The sequence below is a fragment of the Zosterops lateralis genome (genome assembly GCF_965231275.1).
Source record: "Zosterops lateralis genome assembly, chromosome: 5".
Classification (NCBI taxonomy): Eukaryota; Metazoa; Chordata; class Aves; order Passeriformes; family Zosteropidae; genus Zosterops; species Zosterops lateralis.
The window spans coordinates 50,798,657-50,821,770 of record NC_139766.1 but is presented as its reverse complement, the minus strand read 5'-3'; the positions used below and the strand labels follow the sequence as shown (position 1 = coordinate 50,821,770).

Here is a 23,114-nt window from a genome sequence, read left to right as displayed (position 1 = left end):
GCCTGAGGAACATCAGCAACCTGTTGGAAAGAAGCAGAGCATGTTCATTAGGCAGAGACTTCTAAAACAGCTGACAGCAAATAAGGGATCTCTTCATGTGGGAACATGCTCTTCATCTCTTAGGTTATTATTCCCCTAAGGGCAGCCACTGGTTGCATGCCCATGTTTTGTGATTTAATCAGAATACAGTATTCTACAACATATACGAGAGATGGGGATTTATCTCCCCTGTTGGTTTGGAGGAAAGGAGGTAGAGATCTTTTCCTGGAGGAGTTTTGCATGAATGTATCTATCTTTCTCTTGTTAATAGTAAGTGCTACATCAAAGTACATACACATTCACAACATCATATTTCACACAATTTTATTTATAAAATTGTAATTATCTAACAAATTGTATATAAAATGATTTACTTCAAGTAAATACAGAATACTGCACAACTATTAAAACTATTGTATTGTCCATCATAAGTGTATTAAAACATTCCTAAAAAATGCCTCTATTAAAAAAACAAAAACCCAAGAACACAAGTAGCATGACCAAGACCATTTTCAATAGCTTAAAATGAATTACCAGGAAGTTGCATTAACTTCCTAAGTAGACTCCAGTTACATCCATTGAGATCAGCATGTGATACAATACCACAGTCTAATGCTAAAGATGACAAGTAAAACATTATGCACCTGATCTATGCTTTTCTCCTAGACTGAAGGGAACCAGTCTGAAATCAGAAAACTAAAGCTCAAGTCAAACTCTACTGGGCATGCAGTTCTGTTATAGCAATACTTTCAATTGGTAAGTGTAGTTGGCTTTTACAATCAATTTTACAACTGATAAAAAAGGAACACAAGAGAATACATTCGTATAAAAAGGAATGATACACAAAGGGTAAATATTGACACCTTGCTGTACACCTTCAGACGAACCAGAGTGAAAAGATTCAGCTGGAACTAATCTGGAATATACATAACAGAAACAGCTCTGAGTCACAAACCCACATTCCAATCTCCCCAGAGCTCAAGGTCCATCTCTACTATGTACACAGCATGAACATGAACACACATACAGATGGAGCTTTTTATTAACACACTTATATTGCCAAAACACAAAAGACAGCGAGCAGTGCTGCTTTGTGCACGCTAGTAGTACAACACTTCTTTGTATACTGCATGTTAAGGGAGACAGATTTTTTTATTTCTTTTTCAAGGGGGCAAAATTTGATAGCTAATGGATCAGGACAGTATTAATTCATTTGTTTTAGACAGTTTCATCACCTGTTACAGGTATCTGAAAAAGATTCAGAGAAAAAACAAAAATGGGAGAAACCAGAACATTCAGCAGTGCTTGACGCCTTTTGAGGTCTAATCTCTTTCCTAGGTATTTGCAGAACTGCTATTTCAATGCACCCAAAAGATGAACACGGCAAGAAGGGAAACAGCAAAAATTCAGACAATAGTTTCTCTCATAACCAACCATATTAACCAAGAGCAATTTTAACAAGGGCATCTCTAAAGTAGTAAAAACACAGATTGATGTCCAGGACAGTTCTTATAGCACCATGTTGAAGTCTTGCCACAAGTGATGGCAACCTCCCATAACTGGTAGGAGGTGCTGCCACCAACTCTCCACTTTACAGTCTAATGCTGTTCTAACGCCAAGCAGCAAAAGGAAAAGGCAAGGGAGGCCCTGCCACTAACCAGGCCGCGAAGGGCTGGCCAGGGCTTCACTTTGCTCAGGTGCAGCCACCCACCCACTGGGCAGACACTCAAGCACAGGCAGCTGAGGCACTCCTACTGCTCCATCAGGGCAAGGGACAGCCCAGACAACCACTCGGGACTCATCAGCAAATTCTCCTGGTGGACACCTTTCCTCTCCATAATAAACACTTTCAGGGTGAAAAGCAGTCATGTGCAAGAATCATTTAATCTGCATGCTACTATTTACATTTCAAACACTATTTACACACCAGAACTACAATGAGCATCTCTCTCAAAGGGGAGAGAAGAAGGCTTTTGGGACAGAGTACACTTGAGCAAACACCCCCACAGCTTCAAACTCTAAGGGGCACAATCAAAATTACAGATTTTAAGCAAAGAGATCCTACTGCTACCAAAATAGACACAAAGAGATGAATCAAACATTTCTCCATTAGGCTATTAATCAAAAAAACAAAAAAACAAAAACAAAAAAAAACAAACCCAAAGAACAAAAAGGCCTGTGAATACAGAGGGTGCTTAAAAAGCAGAGGAGCAAGGACTGTGATGCCCTCTGGCAGGGCTCAATGGGATATATGGAAATAGCTTTAAAGCCAGTGCTGCTGCTGAGCTACCACAGTCCTCGTTAGCAATGCCACTACTCCACAGGAATCACCCAGCAAAGAGAGCTGTTTCCCGCTCTGTAAGCCTGACAACAAATTTCTGAACAACTACTACACATTAAAGATTATTAGATTGATCTCTGAACTCAAATCTATTCCACCACCATGCCAGGCAGGCTAGAAATTGCCATGGAGTGCTAGTGCCTACCACGTCTTATTGCTTTAGACACTGAGCCCATGTAGCCAGCAGTTGTGCTTTAGTTGCAGCTCACGTGAACTTTTCAATGTTTCCTGGAAGAAAGTTTGCTTGTATTTGGCAGGCTCTGACAATAATACAACATTGATTTCCAAGGCCTCCCACAAGTTTTCCAAACTGGACACCTAAGCTGCTGAGTAGCTGTTGATGGGATATTTCTAGGACATCTTACCTGACCTGTAGACAAAAAAATGTGGGATTTAAATATGTAACATAGACAGCTAATCCTAAACATTCAGTGCACATCCATCAAACAATGCAAAAATGAGTAAATAAGTATCTCTTGGGAACAAGGAAGGGAGAAGGATCAACATCTGCAGCAATAAAGACAAGCTCTAGGAAACTAAGTTATTTAGTGGTTTTTGTAAGAACAGTCAGTCATTCTGGGATTCAGCGGAAGTGTTGCACATTTGTGTGTAGACGTGCAAGCTGTGAGAACAAGAATTGCTCAGCATGGAGCATTTACCCTCCTATCAGTCTGACACTGCCAACAGCACAGGCAGCAAACTGGAACTCAGAGAACAGCGTGACAAGACAGAAGGCCAATACAGTACAACTACAGAGATTCAAGTAGAAGAATGAAGCTTTCTTCAGAAGCTCAGAGCAGCAACAGCAGTATTCAAGATCAGTGGCAACAAGGAATATTTCTGTAATTAGGCTTTTTGTTTTCCCTCCAAACCAAAGCTCAGGATCACAATCAAGGCTCTTTGGTGGAGGGGTTATTTCCTCAACCCCACTTCCCTGATTCCTCCCTGCACCATTTTGTCTCAGTGCAGCAACACTGGTGCTGATGATCTGTCTATCCTGCCACTATCAGGCAAAATGGTATGTCCCTCTGGGGGAAAACAACCAGTAACTCCTCAAGTAGAGGAGTGGCTAAGAAAAACATAACACTGTGCTGAGGTGGAACCAACTTTATTAAGGACAATGAATTATAATTGTTTCAAAAGGCTTTAAAAAATACTCTGAGTCATGGCTGGCCTTTAACAGCAGATACCAAGGGATATGGAGGCTGCCTGATTCAAAGCCAGTCAGCAGGTGTTAACCAGAAGGGGATGAGGTAATGCTCAAAGATGGGAGGAAAACAGGTCTGTCTGAGGCATCTGTGAAGCACCGGCATGGCCATCACCAGCCTTCAGAGGAGAGAAAAACCATGGCCAACTAAAGCACAGAAAGGCAAAATGTGCAAGGGTACATATATTCATTCGTTTAAGAGTCAGAGGACTAGAAAGGGCCTTAACAAGCCATCAGATCAGCCTTCTATCTATCCCCCAGAACAGGGAAGCTTTGAAAGCAATGTGTTTCGCTCTTCTACTCCATATGCCGCCTGTTTTAGGAAACTCAACTCAGAAAGATGTTATGTTCCTACAAAGAGGTGCTACAAACCCTTTGCCACTGTCTAACCAAAGCAGGACCACAGCTTTCAGGACTGGTATGGAGATATTGAGAAGGGTCATAAATTTTTACAAAGTGCAATCAACTGCCCAAGTCATGGTCAGGTCTTTAAGTTCACTATTATTAGTGAAGAAGAACAAATCAAAAGCACTAAGCTGGATGTAGTCTGATCTAAGTCTTCTTCCACTATTTGTGCTTTTCTCCACATTCTGCTTTCTTGTGTCCAATTCAAAAGGGCCTGTATTAGCTGATCCTAATCAACGCTTCTATTTTAAGACTTTTATTCTGTTGCTGCAAGAAAGCTCTTTGTCACCTTCAGAGCAAGAAAGGGAGATGCATCTCCATAGCATGGACTCACTTGAGGTAAGCATTTACTCTGGCAAAAACTGTTCTCTCCAACTTCCAAGAGAATGGGATAGGATCTTTCCATAATCACATGCATTTATCAATAAATAAGTTTGGATTAGACTGTATTAAAACATATGCACATATTTAAAGCACTGGAGTGTCACAGATTCTTATTCCACAGCTCATGCAAGTAAAAAGAATTAAAGAAAAGAAAAATAAAAAATAAAGACCAAAGCCCCAACTAGGAACAGACCAAAGAAACAAGCTTCACACGAGTATGTCAAAGCATTAGTATTAGTGAGATCCCTAAATACATTAGGTTACACTAAATTTCAGAGAAACAAAAGATTTTGCCATATTAGATACATATGTTTTGATTTTAAGTTAATATATAATTCATTCTTTGAATATTATTCTTCACTTGGACCCAACATCCACACTGCTTTCATACATTTATACAGTTACATCCCATCCTTGCCTTAAGAGACTGATATCCAAAGGTATGGCAGCAACCCTTGTTTGTCAAATATAAAACTTCTTTCTCTTCATACAAGGGTGGAGAAGGAAGAAAGGTCTTGACAAAATTAAGCAATTCTCCCTTCTGCTAATTCCAATTCTAAAGTACTACAGGGAGATATTTGGAAGCTTGCATAAAAAAAATTTCCCTGTTTTAAAAACAATTTCTTTTACTGTACAATAGATGCATAGAAAGTTGCTTCCTGCTTCATGGGTTTAGGCCTGTAGCTATGTTAAGCTGTGAAAACATGAAGATTGTTCCTTTACAGAGTGGTGAGGAGATAGACCATCTCAGGAATATTTGGTAGCTATCAAAGAGCTCATGACATGAAGAATAAACAGCATATCCACAGACTACAACAATGCAACTCTGTCTCACTGAATACACCAATTTAAAAAAGTGTCCACTTGTTACTCAAAATCAAGAATACAGTAGAGATTCACGGCTCAACAGCTTTCAAAGTGGTGGTTTAAAAGAAAAAAAAAAATTGTCAGTGAGCAGCAGATTTTCAATAGCCCACTCTTCTCTCCCCCACCCCAAAGAAACACAAGTTCACTGCAATATCAGGAACTTGGGAGAGAAGGCTTCCCTGTCACCCATGTCCATACAGCTTGGTGTCGGAGTGACACACTGGAGGTTTCAGAGGTTTCGGTTGTCCAGTGTCTTGTTGTGGTTACTTCAGCAGTTTTACCAGCTGGCTCTGACAGCCTCAATGTCACTAACCAAATTCTGGGCTAAGCATATCCCAAATATCTGGAAGAGACAACAGTTTATTCATTTGGAGCATTGGATGACTCCTTTCACACAGGCAAACTCCTTAGGTTATACAGAACTTAGATATGAAAGAAACAACAGAGGTAGAAATTAAATTTACTGTAATTGTGGGAAGAAGTATGAAAATTGCAGAACTCCTGTAACTCCAGTATTTTTATGGTGGCACTGGTTCCAGTTAATTAACTGTCCTAGTCTTGTTTCAAAGCAACCTTAAAGGCTCTCTGCTGTTCATTTAGGCACCACTGGAAACTGTAGGTCTGTACAAGCTTGAAAGTCACTACATAAGCTTTATCTAGCAGAGTGTTAATTTTAATCTGCTGAGAGTTGAAAACAACAAAAAAATACATCCTTGTAGATAAAAATTAAATATTCCTTAACACAAAGCCTCATATATTCAGTTTCCACTGCTAAAACCCACAAACAGGCAACTGGCACTGCATTTCTCAATCTCATAGATATTTTCCCCTGCCACGTATTCACTTTATCTATTATTCCTCTGTGCATCTCATTCCAGGGAACATGTTTACCTGCAGTAATGCTATCCCAATGAATATACCAGCAACTATGGTAAGGTTGTCCTGCAACCATTTCTCAAACTGAGGGACACAGCCTTTAGTGTAGATAACAATCTGCTGATCAACTTCCTGCCAAGGAGAAGAGGGAAGAAAACAGATAATTACATTCAACTGCACCATCAGTAAAATAGTCTCCTCTTTCAATAGGGATTCAGATCTTTAACATACCACATTAAGAAGGGTAAAAAAAAAAAAAGCTTACTGGTTTTTGCCTTGCATCGTAGCCACACTGCGTATTAATAACATCTTCCTAGAGGAGAGAAAGAAGAGAGACAATCAGTAAAATGTCACCCAAATGCCTTCTCCCAACTCCCCGGAGTTGGTCCTGTACATAATAAGACAATCACCCAAACTTTGGTTAGCATACTGCTTTAATAAAATCCTTCCTCTTTCACTCTGCACTATTAATTATTTGCAGCAAACAAGAACACACCATTAAAAAACCTTTTCTCTCTCAAGTCAGCAAGCTGGGAAAACCAGCCCTCCACCTGGGTGAACTCCATGTTCCAGATACAAGCCTTTAGTAAAGAGATTAGGGAACACCTATGTTAAGTGAAAGAACCTTCTGCTGAAAAGGTTTTGTCTGTGCTAAAAAAATATGCCAAGAGTACTGCTGTCATTTTCAGGGTTCAGTCTGTGCAGAATAAAGAGGTGACCAAGGGGCAGTTCTGTTGCAGAAGCTGAAAGCTCTTTCTGAGAATGTCTCTACAAATATGTACAGTTCCTTTCAAAAAACCTGAAAGAAAAAAGAATAGATGGACTAATGTGTTCTTACTGCCTGTTCTTATAGGAGCTTACCAATGAGAAAGGAGGGGGTTTTCCTACTCCCTTTCCTTTAGTACTCCCAAAGCACAGGTAATAAAATAGGCTCTGGCAGACTTTCCCTAGTGAACAAATGCTTCCCGTTGGCAGCTGAAGCTGTATTTTTACTTTGTATACGGTTATTCCACGGTATGGTATTTCATGGAATAAAACAAAGCATGAAACTTTTAGCATCAGCCAAAATGGCAGAAAATATTAAGTTCCTGACTTACCATATAATGACAGTGAGCAGAAGGACTACTCAAGAAAGTGAGAAAATCAGCCAATCTTAGCTAGGTGTAGCAAACACCACAATTTAATCAAATTGTGGGAAGTCAGAAAGGCAAACGGTAAAGAAATGGATTTTAAAAAGCAGCCTTATGGAAAAAAGTATCTCCCATCAGTATGGAAAGCTCCTCTGTTTCCTCACTTTGCAGGAAGTCCAACACATTGCATTCCATCAGCTGCCCAAACTGGATTCCCTTAATGAACCTTCAAAATTCAAGCAACTTGTATCTCTTAATGAGATGAATATTTCTGTTCCAGAATCTACATGTCACAGACTACAAGGATGTAAAAGCACCTAAGATTCTGACAGAAGGATTTAAAGTTTTCTTCCTTGTACTAAATGCCTATTTGCATCATCATTAACGTCTTCTGCCTCTAGTCTTAGAATTTGTTAACTGAAAGAAGGTATGAAAAATGCAATAGAAATAAAAAAGTTTTCTAGACTTGCCTGTATAGGAATTTGGAACACTTCAACCTCCTTAACTACATCAAAATGAAATACAGTAGTCAACATTTGTTTCAAGAGACTTATTTTAGCCTGCCTTAAACTTACCACTTCCTGATTCAAGCTAAACTAAAAACAATAAGGCATCCCCACAAATGCTTGCATCAGTCCAACACTGAAATCTAATTCTAAAAGGGACAAATTTGCTTTCCCGTAGAATAAACCTGTGTTTATCCCTGTGTTTATCCCTGCAACTGAACCAATCACAGCTTGGTTACAATTACTTTACTTGTATGCATGACTTCTAATATTTTCAGTTTTTAAAGACAATTAAAGTTGTTGTTTCCTGACAATGAATGAGATTTATCTTTAAATTTCTGATTGCTGCATCACACCTTAACAAACTGCATATCCATTTACACAACAGAGAGAAAGAGAACTTTAGGATGGATTATGTATTTATAGGATTACCTTGTACTGCTGTCACTGGTTTGGTTTTATAACAACTATATTTTTAAAACTGGGTTGTGATGACCTCTGTGTGGGTGGGTGGGCAGATAGGCAAACAGCAGAGGGAATCCTAAGTATAAGGTAATGTTTGAGCCTAACCTACATTTTGTTTCAATATCCCATTAAAACATTTTCAGCTATATTTGTGAGAAAAATTCAAACTACTGTAAAGACACATTCACTACAGAGGAACCTCAACCAGCTTGTGCAAGTGGCAGTGCCTTGTCAGGAGAGGGGCAGAGCAGCAGCAACTGGATGCCAGGAGCAATGACTGCATTGCATTATTATCAAGGCAGGAAGCACCTGACGTGCCTTTTGGCAACTTGCCTAACTTCAGTCTGTGCTAGACTAATACATTCAAGGAACTATAAGTCATTCCAGGTGGAGAAAAAGCCACAGCTGAATTGCTAGATAATATAAGCACTCAAAGCCAGCTTCTTTCAAGCTATACAAAGCTAAATGTATACAGTGCTAGGCACATAACAGTTTCCATGCACACATCCATCCCTGTTCCAAGCCTTTCACTATTAGTGCACTGATTCCTTACACTTCACTTTTCACTTCTTTATCACAGCCATATTAGCAATGTGTGGCTCCAACATTTTCCACTTGATTATCCAGAACTATAAATATTTTAAAAGAAATGAAAATTTACCAAAAAGCTGCTCCCACAAACAATTTCTGACCTTTCAAGTCTGATTTCAGGTGACTTTATGATAGGCAGTAATTTTAAAGGTTAAAAAAAGAGTATGTAAAGATACTCATACCCAAGTCAAGATTCTAATGCAAACATGTCAGCTACTCAGGGCACAGACTGTCATTCATTGTCATACCTGGCACAAACTGGGTCAAACTGGCTGCAGCCTCAGGACACTGCATTAAATAATATATAATACCTCCTTTAAAGTGTATGATTTTAAGGGCTCCTGTTCTGATGAATTTCAGTTGAAAGCTCACATCCTTCAACTCATTAAGTGCTTCTCCTTTTTGCTAAAATTAATATGTATGTTCAGCCCAGCCCAAGGTTCTCTCTTTCTAATAAAAGCCACAAACAATGGAGACTTTAGTTATCTTATGAGTTTTGGTGACTGCAGAAAAGTTAGTGGCTAAGCTGAGCTGCAAGAACAAAAAAAAAAAAAAACAAACAGGTTGGTGACAATAGTAATAGTTAGGCTAAGTTTCCAGAAATAAAAAAGGAAAATCTTGAAGTGCTATTTATGATTGGAACAGCAGACCCATCCTACCCTCCCAACTGTCACTTACAGCAGGGTCTTTAGTACAGCAAGAGAACGGCACACCACAGCGCTCTCGACTTGCGTTGGAATCGGTACAATTGAAGTAAATATTAAGGTTCCAGTCATCAGCTCCAAAAGCTCCACAGCACTGCCACTAGAACAAAAAAAGAAGAGCTTCTTAAATTTCAGAATGGAAATCTCAGCATTAGTAACATGCATCACTGCTGCCAGTTTCCTTCTAGCTTTCAAAACAAAATCAGACTCCCACTGCTTTCATTGAAACTGACTTTTTTTGTTTGGTTGGGGATTTTTGTCATTTTTTTAAAATACCATTCCAAATGTGTAAGTTGTTCCAAAGTTATCATGTGATTAAAGTTACGTTCACACCCTGCTATGCTGCTCTCTGGAGAGAAACCCGTGGGTGAGCTGATAAGCCTACACAATACCATGGAGTTGCACAGGCCTACAAGCCCAGGCCCAAGGGACAGTAGAGCTGAGAGTACAATATTCTGTCCTGTCTAATGAGCTCTGGATTTTCAAAAAAAACAAGCTCCAAGGGCTACGCTGACTAGTACAGCTACTCCTATTACCAGTTTGGGGGAACTTTGCCTGGCTGCCCATAGGACAGTATGAACATATTGTTTCCTGACACCACACATTGCAAAATTAACGCCTTTGCTGAATCCTTCAAAGAGCAAATCTGCCAAAGGCAGGCTTAGTTTCTGGCAAAACATGTTGAACACACAAGGAATTAATGCATTTTGCTGAACATACAAAGAATAGACTGGAGACCAGTGAAGCACTGATGCTTTACAGCACTTAAGGAGCTAGATCAATGAATCCGCCCATGTCGACTTAAAAACAAAACAACCAAACCAACTATGTCTTTAAAAGCATTGGAATAGCCCTTCTCTCTTTTTAGATGTAGCAGTTCTCTCTACAATACCTGATATGTTATCTTCATGCACTGTCTCTACTGGTTGAAGAAGTAACTTGCTCTTACAACTCGTGTTGCCTCTGGCTATCTGCTAAGTGCTAATCCAGTTAGGAGAGAAAGCTCAGGAAGTCACTGCAAAATTGGACTGTAGCCTTTGGCTGCATACAAGTGGACCACCACTTTCAGTTTGTAGAGACTTCTGACCTTCTTGCAAAAGATTCAAAACAGTGCAAGGATCCATATTGTGCTACTTACCATTTTCCCCCCAGGCTTAGGGAAGCAAATCAAGCTTTGAAACAATGTTAATTGAAGAATGTACAAAAATTAGTAAATATTAATTCAACCAACACTTAGCCATGTTAGCTGCACAGTGTCAGATTCAAAGAGGACTTCATTAACATAGGCCAGAACAGAATACTGGAGAGGGAAGGTAGTGGCAGACCTTGAGTGCAAAAGTCAGTGCAAGACTTCTTCACACACACTGATAAATTACAGAGCTTGACCTGCACAAACAGGTGCACAACTGGTTTCACCCTTCCCTCCCAAGTGCAGATGTGGCATCACTTAGAGATGTCCTACAAGAATTCTAGAAGTGGCCCACTTCATCAGGGTAAGTCCATTAAGTCTAATTCAGAAGAAATAAGATTGTAGTTTCATTTGCACCAACTAAATACCTCTGCCACTCTGCAGTGTGATGTAGCACTTCTAATGCTGCTAAAACTACACCAACACTCATCTTAGGACCAAATGAAGTTTGAAAAGGAGTAATTTCTTAAACAGACATGATAGCTTCTACAACAGAATATTTTAACTTTGGTGCATTTGACACACTATCTCTAAGTCTTCAAGAAAAGTCACCCCAACTCTCCATTCTGTTTTACTCAGTCATACACCAATAAAGCCATTTACACAGGTGCTGTATGTTTGCAGAAGTTCTGTAAAAACAAATATAAATATATTCTAAATCATTATGTGCTAGAATATTTCTGTTGCTCCTTCAAGAAACAGAACAGGTGGAAAGTAAAAAATAAGAGCAGCTATTCCTTAAAATTAAGCTTTACCAAAGAATAAACACAGTCCAACTTACATATTCCTGTGTGAAGTCTATGAGGTTTTGTAAATCAATATCATCTCGGTATGCTCTGATGTTGTTGTTTATAAAGAAATACAGCTGGTCCTTTATCCAGTCTTTGAAAACAAATGCTAGAACACCAGCCGTGAGCTCCAAGAAGAAAATAATTCCAAGAAATACAGAGAACTGGGAAGAAAATAAAAAAGGCTAAGATTATTTTCCTTTATGACCAAAACTTTTTCAAAGCTCACAATTATATCCAGTGCTAAGGCTTTATCCGTTTCAGTGCAAGTTCAAGCCATTTTGGCACATAGGAAATTTTAAATTAAAACCACACCATTTTTATTGGAGATGTAGCACAGAATCTTAATTTTATTCTAACAAAAATGCTAACAAATGTCCAAATGTGGACATTTCACTGAGATTTTCAAAGAGATCCAAGAGAACTCACTGTAAATTTCAAGACATAGCTAGTCACCACCACATGTAGGGCCCTTGAAAACCCATCTTAAATTTCTGCATAGGCACTTATATTTGAGAAGACATAAACAACCAATAGTGCCAGTAAAATACTTTCTATGTGACTTTTGCTTTAGATCCTCTCCTGGCAAAGCTTTGCCCAAGTAGACAAAGCAGAACCTGGTAACAGCAGAAATTAATTAATGACTAAGTCAGAGCGGAATGTCTATGAAATGACTCACATCCACATTAAAACTAAATGAGGCTGCTATGATTAATGCAAATGCAATGGATGCCAAAGGCATTACTAATGATCTGCCACTTTCTCTAAGCATTTCCACTGAGTCTACACTGTTTTAAACCACACAGGGGTCCTGGTATACTGGAAGTCCATCCCCTTTGCAACTGTGCTTTTGAATTTCATTTTAATATGCTCTCTGTGTGTGTGCAGATACATTTTTAATTTCTCCTGCAGCTGCTGTATGGGAAGCTATTTCTGGTACAGCAGATGGGTTCATTTTAGGCAAGCTAAGTGAAGCAAGGAAGAAGGAAAAAAAAAGTGTTACAAGCTGCTTTATAAATGCCTCAAGAACTGTGACTCTCAATTGCCTCCTCCCCTCAATACAACACGTCTGTGGGAGCCAAATGTGCCACTTGTAGGCAGCTATTTCACTGGAAGCTTTTTCATGTATATATTAACAGTTAATGGTTATGAAGACACAACTGTGTCCACAGGCTGTGCCCACCTCTGGAAATGGGAGTGGTGAAGGAAAGAATCTTCTTTATTATAAATCTTCAATTTATCTAAAAGTGAACACGACACTGTTACTCTCATTTTCTAAAGTCACAGGAGGAAGTGTTTGTGGGAATACAGAACCTGGCTGCTCAGCTAAAGAAGTTCTGCATACTGAGGTACATTTGTATACCGACTGCTCCTTCCCTAAGCAACAATCCAGCCCAGAGTTCAAGAAAACTTCAATTTTCTTTCTGCATCCTGGACACATTCTGCTCCTCTTCTCCTTCTCAGGCCCCAGCACTGAAAGCCATGAAGCCTTTTCCAATTAGCTGAATGGCACGGACTGAGGATCTTGTAACAGTCCTACCTCCTTTGTACCTTGAGAGGTACAGAGCAGAAGTCACATGGGTGACATTCACTGCTGCATCTACATCCCTCATATTTCATAGGCAGCTTGTTATAGACTCCAAGTTCAACATGCAGATTCTCACATGGAAGTTCTCTCTTTTTGTGTCAAGGAAGCAAAATGTTAGGCTACATCCATATGAAAAGCGTGTTACGATTCTTACCACCAATAGTTTTGAGCTTTAAAAAAAGTCAGTAAGCACCAGAGACTGAAGAGCTGTAATGTGTTAAAAGCTAAGTGCTTTTCTGGTATTCTGACCCTGGATAACACCTTCCTCTCCGAAATACGTTTTAAAAGCTTAACTCAGTTAAACAGAACAGACAACATAGCATGCTACATAAATGAGGAATGTCACAGTTGCAAAAGCTACTTACAAATTTGAGAAGAAAAGTGTTTTCTCGTAAAGCTCCAATGCATCCTGCAAATCCCAAAATGAACATAACTCCTCCTACCACGAGGAAGAGCCAAACAGGATCGAAGCCTCCCAGGTCAGTGATGGAGGAGATATTGGACAGCACTCCCTGAGAAAGAGACAATGCCAAGGGATAAAAAGTATGTTCAGCTTTTTGTTGTAAAAATTCTGCCTGTGTTTTTCTTCTTAAAAAGGAAGACTACAGCAAAATAAATATTCTGCAGTACAGCAAGGAAATAAAATTAAGAAAATCTCTATATCCCAAAAGAGATAAAAAGTGCAATTATGTGCAATATCTCTGAATCAACATGTGAATGAGTAACAAAATGTTCTTGAAGAATTCTCTGTGAGAAACCCACAGGGCATTAATTTTCTGCTTATGTAGAAAGTAAGTATAAGAAGTAGACAGCCGAAAACTCAGAACAGATATTTGAACAAAACTTAACTCACTCTTATTAACCATGCTGAGATGCATTTGACATATCATTATATATCATCTATGTAAACACACACAGTTACATGTTATATAGAAAAAAACATTTGAAAGCAATCAAACAATGAGTAAATTCAAAGTTTTGAAAGCAATTAAAAACTTTGAATTTAGGATTTATTCTCAGTATTTACAGCAATTGTCAGAAATTAGAAGTGAGCTTCTAGGTTGCAGCATCTTGCAAGAAAAAAATTTTCAACAAATTTTGACAAACACATCCAGCCAATTCAACTTCAAGCATCTACGATGCCAAAACCTCATTCTAAAGATAAAGTATGGCTACTGACTACTTAGCAGGAAAAAATTGAAAATATCGAAGTCTCTTAGTAGGATGACAGACAATTCAAGAACTTGTCTTGGGGCATGGTTTACACTAATTTAGGGTAGACCTATCATATGTTAAACCACACATGCTGTGTTTTAGTTATGACAGTCAGCACAGTCTGCTTGTAATGCCATTTTTGCCTTGGAAGCAAAGCTTGGGTTGCAACACCACTAATCCTGACAAATTATTTTAATTTTTTTTAACACATTTTAGGCAGAGTTTGGCTGATGTTGAATAGATGGGTCATATCAAGAAGTAAGTACAAAGTTTACCCTGCACAAACTCACTGGAATAGGAACAATTACAGTTTCCTAAGGCTTTTTGGCAGAAAAAAAATGCTGAAGTGAAGAACTAGTGTCACTAGTTCTTCATTCCCTTCCCCAGTGCTGTAGGTCAATTCGAAGCACATTGCTGTGTTTCCTCACAGAAGCCTCTGAACCCAGGCTGAGTGCTTTGGACTAACTCCTTCCTCTAAGTCCTGCATGATGCTGTGGCTTGAGAAGCAGCAACAGAGCTCTCTACCTCTACAGTGCCTTATTTGCAAAACTCCACGGTTCATCTTTTTCCTTCTTCCTGTTCATACCCCTTTGTTTCTTTGAAATAGTCCCAAAACAGCAACAATTTAGAGGGAAGTTACAACAACCTCATATTCAGAAGTTTAAATTAACATTGTTAATGATGACTGCTCACAACTGTGGTTTTAGATCTATGATTATATATATACCCACACACGTACTCATTCTGGACCACTCAAAACATATCAATTGTCATGTAACCAATATCTCTAATAGGTTACTTCATGTAGTCTGCAACCACTTTCATAGAGTTTCCCAAGCAAAACTTGAGCAAGTAGTAAATGAAGACAGTGCTCAAAGCTTTTAATTCTGCACTCAAGAACAGAGTAAATAAAATATACATGTGAGTTTCACCAATGCACACCTCAACGAGCCTTAGAAAAGGCTGAAACCCAAAGAAAAATCTGACTACAACCCAATTCTGAAGGACAAACAATAATCCAACAGCATGAATAACATTCTCTAAGTATATTCTTTTCCCTCCTACTAGAGAAGGCTATTGCCTGAGAGGGATGAAAAAAAATTTTTTTTAAAAAATCACATTCATCACTTTCCTCCTACATCACATACAGTACTGGCCTTACTGTCATTCATTAAAAAAGCAAAAAGAGATTAAATTAACAATGTAACACAACTCAAAGCCAGCACTGCTACTAAAGCAGAGTGGTCGGCCCGTCCCTTTTTCTGGTACCATCTCAGTGAAGAGATGATACACACCAAGACAAAATGAACACTTACCTGTCATTAACACATCAACTTGTGCAAAAGTTTTTCCACTACTTTTTCTTTATTACATTTGTCATAAAAAAGAAATCCAAGCCAACTTTCTGGCTAAGAATAACAAGCAATATAAGCAGGATAATCTAACAACACAAACCTTAAAAAAAAAAATCAAAGCCTTGGCCCTACACAGGTCAAGAAACATGAGCTCTGCCTCAAGGGAAAAAACAACTACTAAAATGATTTCTTCACAAAGTTTTAAAGTCCTTTCCTCTGTGCTTATATAGTTACCATAAGATAAGAATAAATTCTGCCCTAAAGCAAGCACTACTACTCTTTTCTTTTAACATTAGCCAATTTTGGAATTAATGGACTGTGGTATACTGGAGTGAAAAAAACTAGTCACTGGAGAAAGGATGTTGCCTTTGTTGTTACTCGTATTTACTTTTTAAAAAATCAAAAAAAGATGAAGATTTAAGTCTTTCTTCCTAAGACACTTAGTCTTTCTTTAAAAACCAACAAAACCAAACAAATCAACAAAAAAATCAAAGCAAATTACTATGCTAAATCAACTTCTTTCCCTATTGAAAGTAGTAAAATCCAAATGAAAAGAAATCCAAGTAAAATTCAGCTCGCATTTGTGAACAACACTGTTAGAGAAAACAGTCATAATACAAAAGTGGTAGTAAGGAACACACCACTTTGCATTTTGTCATAGTCACATTAAATTTGATGACAATAAAATTTATTGAGCCATTTTTACACTAATTTTGCAATTCTGCTCTTTTTCCCTTTACTTGATTTTCTATAACTGCCAGGCTCTTAGCATCCTGTAATGCCACATGTTGACTGGCCACTCCTCAGGGTATCTGTGATCCAACACAAACTGCATAGATCAACACAGGCTTTATCTGCCATTGTTTGCTGTCCTTGGAAAGCACCTTTATATCCATCTGTTGCTAGTCCACACATGGCTATCATAAGCCTAGCTTGGACAAATCCCAGCTAACACATCCTGACAATGCAAAGCACATACTGCTTAATTCTCATTTGTACTCCGTATGCTCTCTGCACATGAACCACAAGTTATCAGTATTCTGGAGAGACATCTCAGGATACAATCTTCAGAGAGGCTTTGTCAATAAAACAATAGCTAGCAGCGGGAATGAGAAACACAGACAATGCTCTGTGATTACAGCTCGACGATACACAGAGGTAATCTGATAGAAGATTACTGCTTAGAATACAGTTTTCCAATCTTGTTCTCTGGACACTTAAAAATAAGCTCTCTGAAGATGCAGCAGTCCAATACCCTGAAGAAAAGCATATTTTGCTTCAAGCAGCAGGGCAACAACTTGGAAATAATATCTCACTTTATATTCTTACAAAGATCTAAATGTACAGTCCTCTAGGCACATAGTCCTCCTATCCACTACAAGTTTCTATAATGCCTACTACACCTACTATCACAATATCAAACTTCTTGGCTGCAACAGCTGCTCCTGGGAAAAGTTTGACACAGATGTACAAACATCTGGCAATGAGCAATGTCTTCAACCCATCTTTAGCCAAAAGCAGAACGAAACACTTCCAGAGATGCTTGAGCAGAGGATCAGTAATCTCATATTCTAACACTGCACCCTCCAAAACATGCTCTGAATCCTCAGGCTGAGCAGTCAGTCATGGAATACATGATGACTGTCCACTTCCCTCGTGCATCAGTGCAAGACCTAAACAAACCTTCCATAAATACTTTAAAGTAAGGCTTTCTGCAAATGCAAGGTATTTTTCCTCAGCAACACTAGTGCAGTTGCCCACTACAACCAGGACTGTTAAATCATTTGAAGTACTTTGGTACTTTAACATCTAAAAGGAGGAGCAATTTTTTCCTCTAGACAAATTCTTGCTTTGAAGTATGATTATTTTGGAGGTACATGCACATCACTTTCTCGATAGTTTAGGCATGTGCGTAATCTGTATTTGGCAGGAAATGTTTTGTTTGTACAAAGCTACATACTCAAGTAATTTACTTTTCACTATGGTGTCAATCCAGGGCTCTGCACAGGTCCCACAAGGAGAGTCAGCAGGACATGTTCCCTGGCTGATCTCCAGCTCATCTATTTGCTCTGTTCCTCCACCCTCCATAGCCTGTTGCACATTACAGTCCATGAGTTGCTATTTAATATTTTAATCCAACACGAGCCAAAATTTATTTGGTGTAGTGAAACAATAAAAGCATCATCCATAAGTGAACTAAAATAAGTAACAGCAAAGTTGTGGAAAAAAGTTACTTTATTTGTGAAATGTACTTCAATCATCAGGATACAATGATGCATGGATAGAACAGAAAAGACTGACCCTACATTTCTACCCCACCCCAAATCCAGGAGAAGTCAAAAGAAATTGTTAGGACTTGGCTCTTTTCTTCAACACAAGGGTGCATTCCACCCACCAAAAAAAAAGTGAGACCAACCAAGCCAGGCCCAACAAAAACTACTGCAGAACTGAAGTCTTCTCCTCCTGGTTTATGAGCACAGGTAGGAAAAAGCTTAAGAGATGCCTGACAGGTCCTCTCTTGTCATGTCATGTTTTCCTCATGGCCAGAGCCCTCCACACTACAAGCAGGATCTTATGCATAGCTCAAGGGAGAACAAGGCAAAGGGAAAATGCTGGTTTTGAAGACAGGAGCTCATGAATGCCCCTCCTGATGTTATAGCTGCACAACAGTTTGCCTTTATCCCATCAATAAAAAATAAGGAAGCAACAGTTACATACAAAAGCAATAAGGGCGCACACCTCAGCACTTCTCCATCTTGTACTCTTTAAGATCATCAGAACAGCTTGTACTGCTTTCCAGAGACAGACCCCTGATCCAGCTCCTGCCTTTGGTGCCCATCTGCATTAATATTTCAGGCCAGATCCAGCAGTCCTTTTGAAGTGATCACACACAAGCTGTGCTTCAGTTCACACCAGGAACTGTCAGAGCACACAGACTGGATTACTTATAAATGAAGATGTGCCCCTGGAACACAACTCATGGTTCAACCACTAGCAAGTATTCAGCCCACAAGATCACACTAGAACTAGGTAGAAAAGAACTCAAACCTTTCAAAACCCGCAGTGTGCAAGCTGGATCTTCAGCACCACTTCCTCTCCTGTTGGTCCCCACTGCCTGCCCTTAGCAGTAACAGCCCTCACAGGCTGAGCCCAAAGCCAGACACACATCTCAGCTGGAGCAGTGACCCAGTGCTGTCACACCTACACAATCTGACGCGTTCCTGGGCTCCTAAGGGAGTCACAAGTGCACCAAAAGCCAGTGACATTTCCAGATCATCTGCTACTGAACAGCTGCTGCTCTAACAGGTACAGTAGCAAACTGCAGGACAAGAGAGGATGGATCCAACTGAAAACACTCCAGGCAGTAGAAATTTCAAAATGCTGACCCAGTAATGAAAATTCAAGGCATAATGAGTCAAAGACAACTTAGGAGACTCATCAGCCTAAGGAACAAAGAGGTGATACAATGAGTGGATATGGAATTTGGCCCACAGGGTGCACGTAAAAGAAGGGGACTCGACACTTCAGGAGGATGAAAGAAATCCTTTTTATTTTCCATTTCCTCCAGGATGGGGGAAAAAAAACTTCTCTGCTGCAGTATCTTATTATTAGGAGGAGAAAACAAACAAAACCAACCAACCAACAACAAAAAACACCACCACACCATACACCCAAGAAATGCAGAAGATCAGAAAAAAATACATCAGTACAAGGTCTTCTGAAACATTCATTTCTGCGAACAGAGGTTTAGCCTTTTCACAGGCTTGTCCCAGGATTTAGTATCACTGGCAAACATCTGGGGGGTGATGGCAAATAAAAGTATTTTCAAATGCATGATTTTAAAACAGAAAAATGTCTCTCTGCTTTGTTAGTCATAAATTCCGTGCAGTTCCTCCATGCTGCGCACTGGAATGAACATAGGGAACAGAACAATACTCATTGAAACATGCCAAAGTAATTCTACTCCAGAATTTTGTCTCTGCAAGCAAGAAACTAAGTGGGGGATATGTTTATAAATCTTATTTCCTTGATTTTTTTTGTTTTTGCATTTCCCACAGCAAACAGCAATGGCAGCAGAACTTTATTTTTCAAGTGTCTAATGGAGGAGAAGAACTAGTCTAGCTTTCTTGTCCTGACAAAGCAGAGCTTAATAGGTAAATAACTGGCATAAATACATACAAGATACAGATTTTTAGACTTTTCAGGATTAATGACTATGAAGTGTTGAAACACTAGTAAATCATTTAAGAGCCTGCCTGTTTAGGTTACACATCTTTATGTACCAAAAATTAAATGAAGTGTAATAGTGAATCTCCTCCTCTCTTCTCCAGTCCTACAAAACCCACACAACAGCCCTGCCTTGGAGGCAAGGTATATGCTTTGGGTATCCTTCAGCCTATGAGGAACACAGGATATGTGCAGCTTCCTTGTTGGCAATAATTTTTAGAAGAACTGTGTGATAGACATGTATGCACAACAATTATGGAGCAAGTAGTGTATTACTCCTTTCTGATGTCTGCCACTTACTGGGACAATAAGAGAAATGAGAATTTTTTCTTGAAAACAACTTTAGTTTTCACTTCAGGGCAAGGAGAGACAGATTGATCTGACAAATTGTGATTGTTTCCATATACAGAGTTTAGCTTGTCCAAGAACATCAAAGCAGACCTAAATTGCTTTAGGCAAGTAAAACTTCAGAACTTATCTTAAAACTTCAGAACCAGATTTAGAGCTCCTGCTCACTAAGAATGCTACACTGGCACCCAGAGGTACCATACTGGTACTCCAAACTGCACACGACTTGACTTCTGAGCTGACACAACTTATTGTTATGCTGACTTAACTGGAAAAGCTGAGAAGCCAAACTCATGCACATTGTCAGCTTCTTCCACTTCTCCCTCTTCATTTCAGTCAATTTTATACACAAACTAAATTTAATCGACAAAATTTGAAAGACTTCTTCCCTACTTTAGTAGGGAAGAAATCTTTCAAATTTAGTGCTACCTCCTACTTGAGAGTTTACCCCAAACCCACAGTGCTTTCCTTTTAAAAAGTCCCTCTCCACAGACAATCTTGTAAGGTCTCAGAAGACATAACAGCAATTCACCACTTAGTCTCACTACTCTTGAGCATAAATCTACTGCAGGTAGCTAGGAAACTTATTTTCCCCAAGCACCTACTGGTATCACACCACCATCAGCTTTAAGACCACAATATCTAACATATACAAACAAGGAGGAAAACAGACATTTTGTACAAGTCTACTTTAAAAAGTCAACAGAAGACATGACTTGAAGTGGTTAAGAAAAACAATGAAATAAAAGCATTTTCCCCTGCTGCTGAGCAAAAGTGCTCTAAGTTGCTGAGGTTTCGCACAGACTTTGTATGATAACAATGTTCATGTCTCTGTTGCGGGGAGGAGGGTGGAAATCAGCTGCCATGGATGAACTATTTAATGGTGCAAGCCCAAGCCTGGCATGCCTGAAAACACTGTGAGCCTGTGAGCTATACAGTACCACCATGTATAGACAGCTTTATTCATCCCCAGAGTTTATTGCCCCCACCCCACCCCCAGCTCTCTTTCAGGTTCATGGCTCAGAATGCTAATTGCCCAGCTTTTGTTTAGGGCTGGCTGACTGGCTGTCAAGCCAATTCTATTGCCTACTTGACAAATGAGCTCTTTTGCTTCCCTGCAAAGGCCGTAAGGAAGGCCACAAGACTGGATATTGTGCTTTTCTTCTTCACAAGAAAGTTTAAAGGGGAGAACCCAAGCCAACTTAGGGGAAAAAAAAAAAAAAAAAAAAAAAAAAAAAAAAAAAAAAAAAAAAAAAGACACCTAAGCACCAAGTCCACAAATCTGTCCCAAACTGGTTTTAGTCAGCAGCCAATAGGACTCCTGTGAAGTCTGGATTATTTTTTATATCCTGCGGTTTTAATGTGGCCTGGAACACTATCTTTTTACCTCAAAAAGATTCTGTGAAGCAGCAAAAGTATATACAAGTTGATGGCCAGGCTATAAAACCACACAACTGAATATAAAACCACACAATTCAAAACAGGAGTTAATCAAAATCCTCCTCACCACCAAATGAAGTTTACAATAGGAGTCCCGAAGACCTAGTCCTGCAAAAACCCCTTACAAATTTAGACATTACACAAGAGCAGTGTCAAGTTCATTGGGGCAGCAGTAAGTCTTCACAGAATGGCTGAGGTCATCTCGTCACCTAGCTCTGGCTGCATAGAACCATGTCCTGATTGCTCTGGAAAAATCTCCGAAGACAGAGACTTCATTCAAATCATCTCCGAGCAAACTGTGCCAGTACTCGGTCATCCTCACAATATAAAAAATAGGTGATCCCTGATGTTCAGGGGAAACACCACTTGTGTTTCATTTTGTGCCCAGTGCCTTTGTCACTAGGCATCACTGAAAATAGCCTGGCTCCATTCTCTTTGCATTCTTCCTTCAGGAATTTCCATACATTAAGATTGCCAGAGCCTACTCATCTCCGGACTAAACGTGTTAGCTCTCTCACCTTTTCCCTGCAGGAGAGAAGCTCCAGTACCTAAATCATCTCTTCAGCCCTTTGCTGAATTCTCCAGTATGGCAGCATCCCTCTTGGACTGGGGAGCTCAGAACTGGCCTAGGTGTGGCTTCATCAGTGCTGAATAGAGGGGAAGAATTCCCTCCCTCAACTTGTTGGCAACACTCCTCATAGAGCCCAGGACACATTTGCCTTCTTTGTCTCAAGGACACAGAGCTGGCTCATGGTTTGACTTTGTGTACACCAGGATCCCCAGGTCCTTCTCTGACAAGCTGCTTTGTTGTCATACAGTGTACCATTACAACAGCCCATAATGCCTAAGGGATATCCATCCCAGCCTTAGACAAGCAGCAGCCTAGCTAGGGAAGTGCTTTTCACTTATGTTACAGATCTCTCAAGCCCTGAGCTTCACCTCCTTGGCTTTCATCTTCAATTTCTCATCAGTAGTAAGAACAACTCTGCCTGGGATCTAACTGATCTGCTCCCTACTAAATAACACAGGGCCTATGAGTACCTGGAACTTGATCCTGCTGACAGCAGCTTTTGGCCACTGCCTGTCCTCTAAAGAGCTGAGTGAAATAAAGGACTCAAATTGGTTTGACAAAAGTCAATTTTTTCATAGTTCTTCTACAAAACTCAGATCTGTATCAAGCCTCAAGTCTGTGCTCAAGAGCTCTGCAGTTCAGCTTTTCCTGTACAGCATTTTAATCGTTACAGCCATGAACTAAAACATTCCTTACTAAGCAGAATAAAACAGTTAAAGAAGCTGGGGAAACATGATCATTTTTCAAGCAAAAATCCATGTTTTAAACCAATAAATAGTACTTTATTTTACTTGTTAATTAAGAAAAAAAAATGCTAGAAAACCTACTACATATGGAGACAGAGTTAATGCATATAAAACTGTGGTGGTTTTATTTGC

At 39.4% G+C, this 23,114-nt stretch overlaps 1 protein-coding gene across 1 annotated transcript in view; it reads right to left on the bottom strand.

The window, feature by feature from the left end:
• Nucleotides 1-505: 505 nt before the first annotated feature.
• The window catches only part of TSPAN5 (tetraspanin 5), an 82,572-nt gene continuing 59,963 nt past the window's right edge, over nt 506-23,114 (bottom strand). Inside the window, exons 3-8 of the mRNA XM_083861178.1 lie at nt 13,446-13,592; nt 11,486-11,656; nt 9,490-9,615; nt 6,385-6,432; nt 6,135-6,251; nt 506-5,586 (exon numbers count right to left, since the gene is read on the bottom strand). Of these exons, the coding sequence (XP_083717304.1) occupies nt 5,521-5,586; nt 6,135-6,251; nt 6,385-6,432; nt 9,490-9,615; nt 11,486-11,656; nt 13,446-13,592 (675 nt within the window). The 3' untranslated portion in view covers nt 506-5,520. The remainder of the gene's footprint in view (nt 5,587-6,134; nt 6,252-6,384; nt 6,433-9,489; nt 9,616-11,485; nt 11,657-13,445; nt 13,593-23,114) is intronic.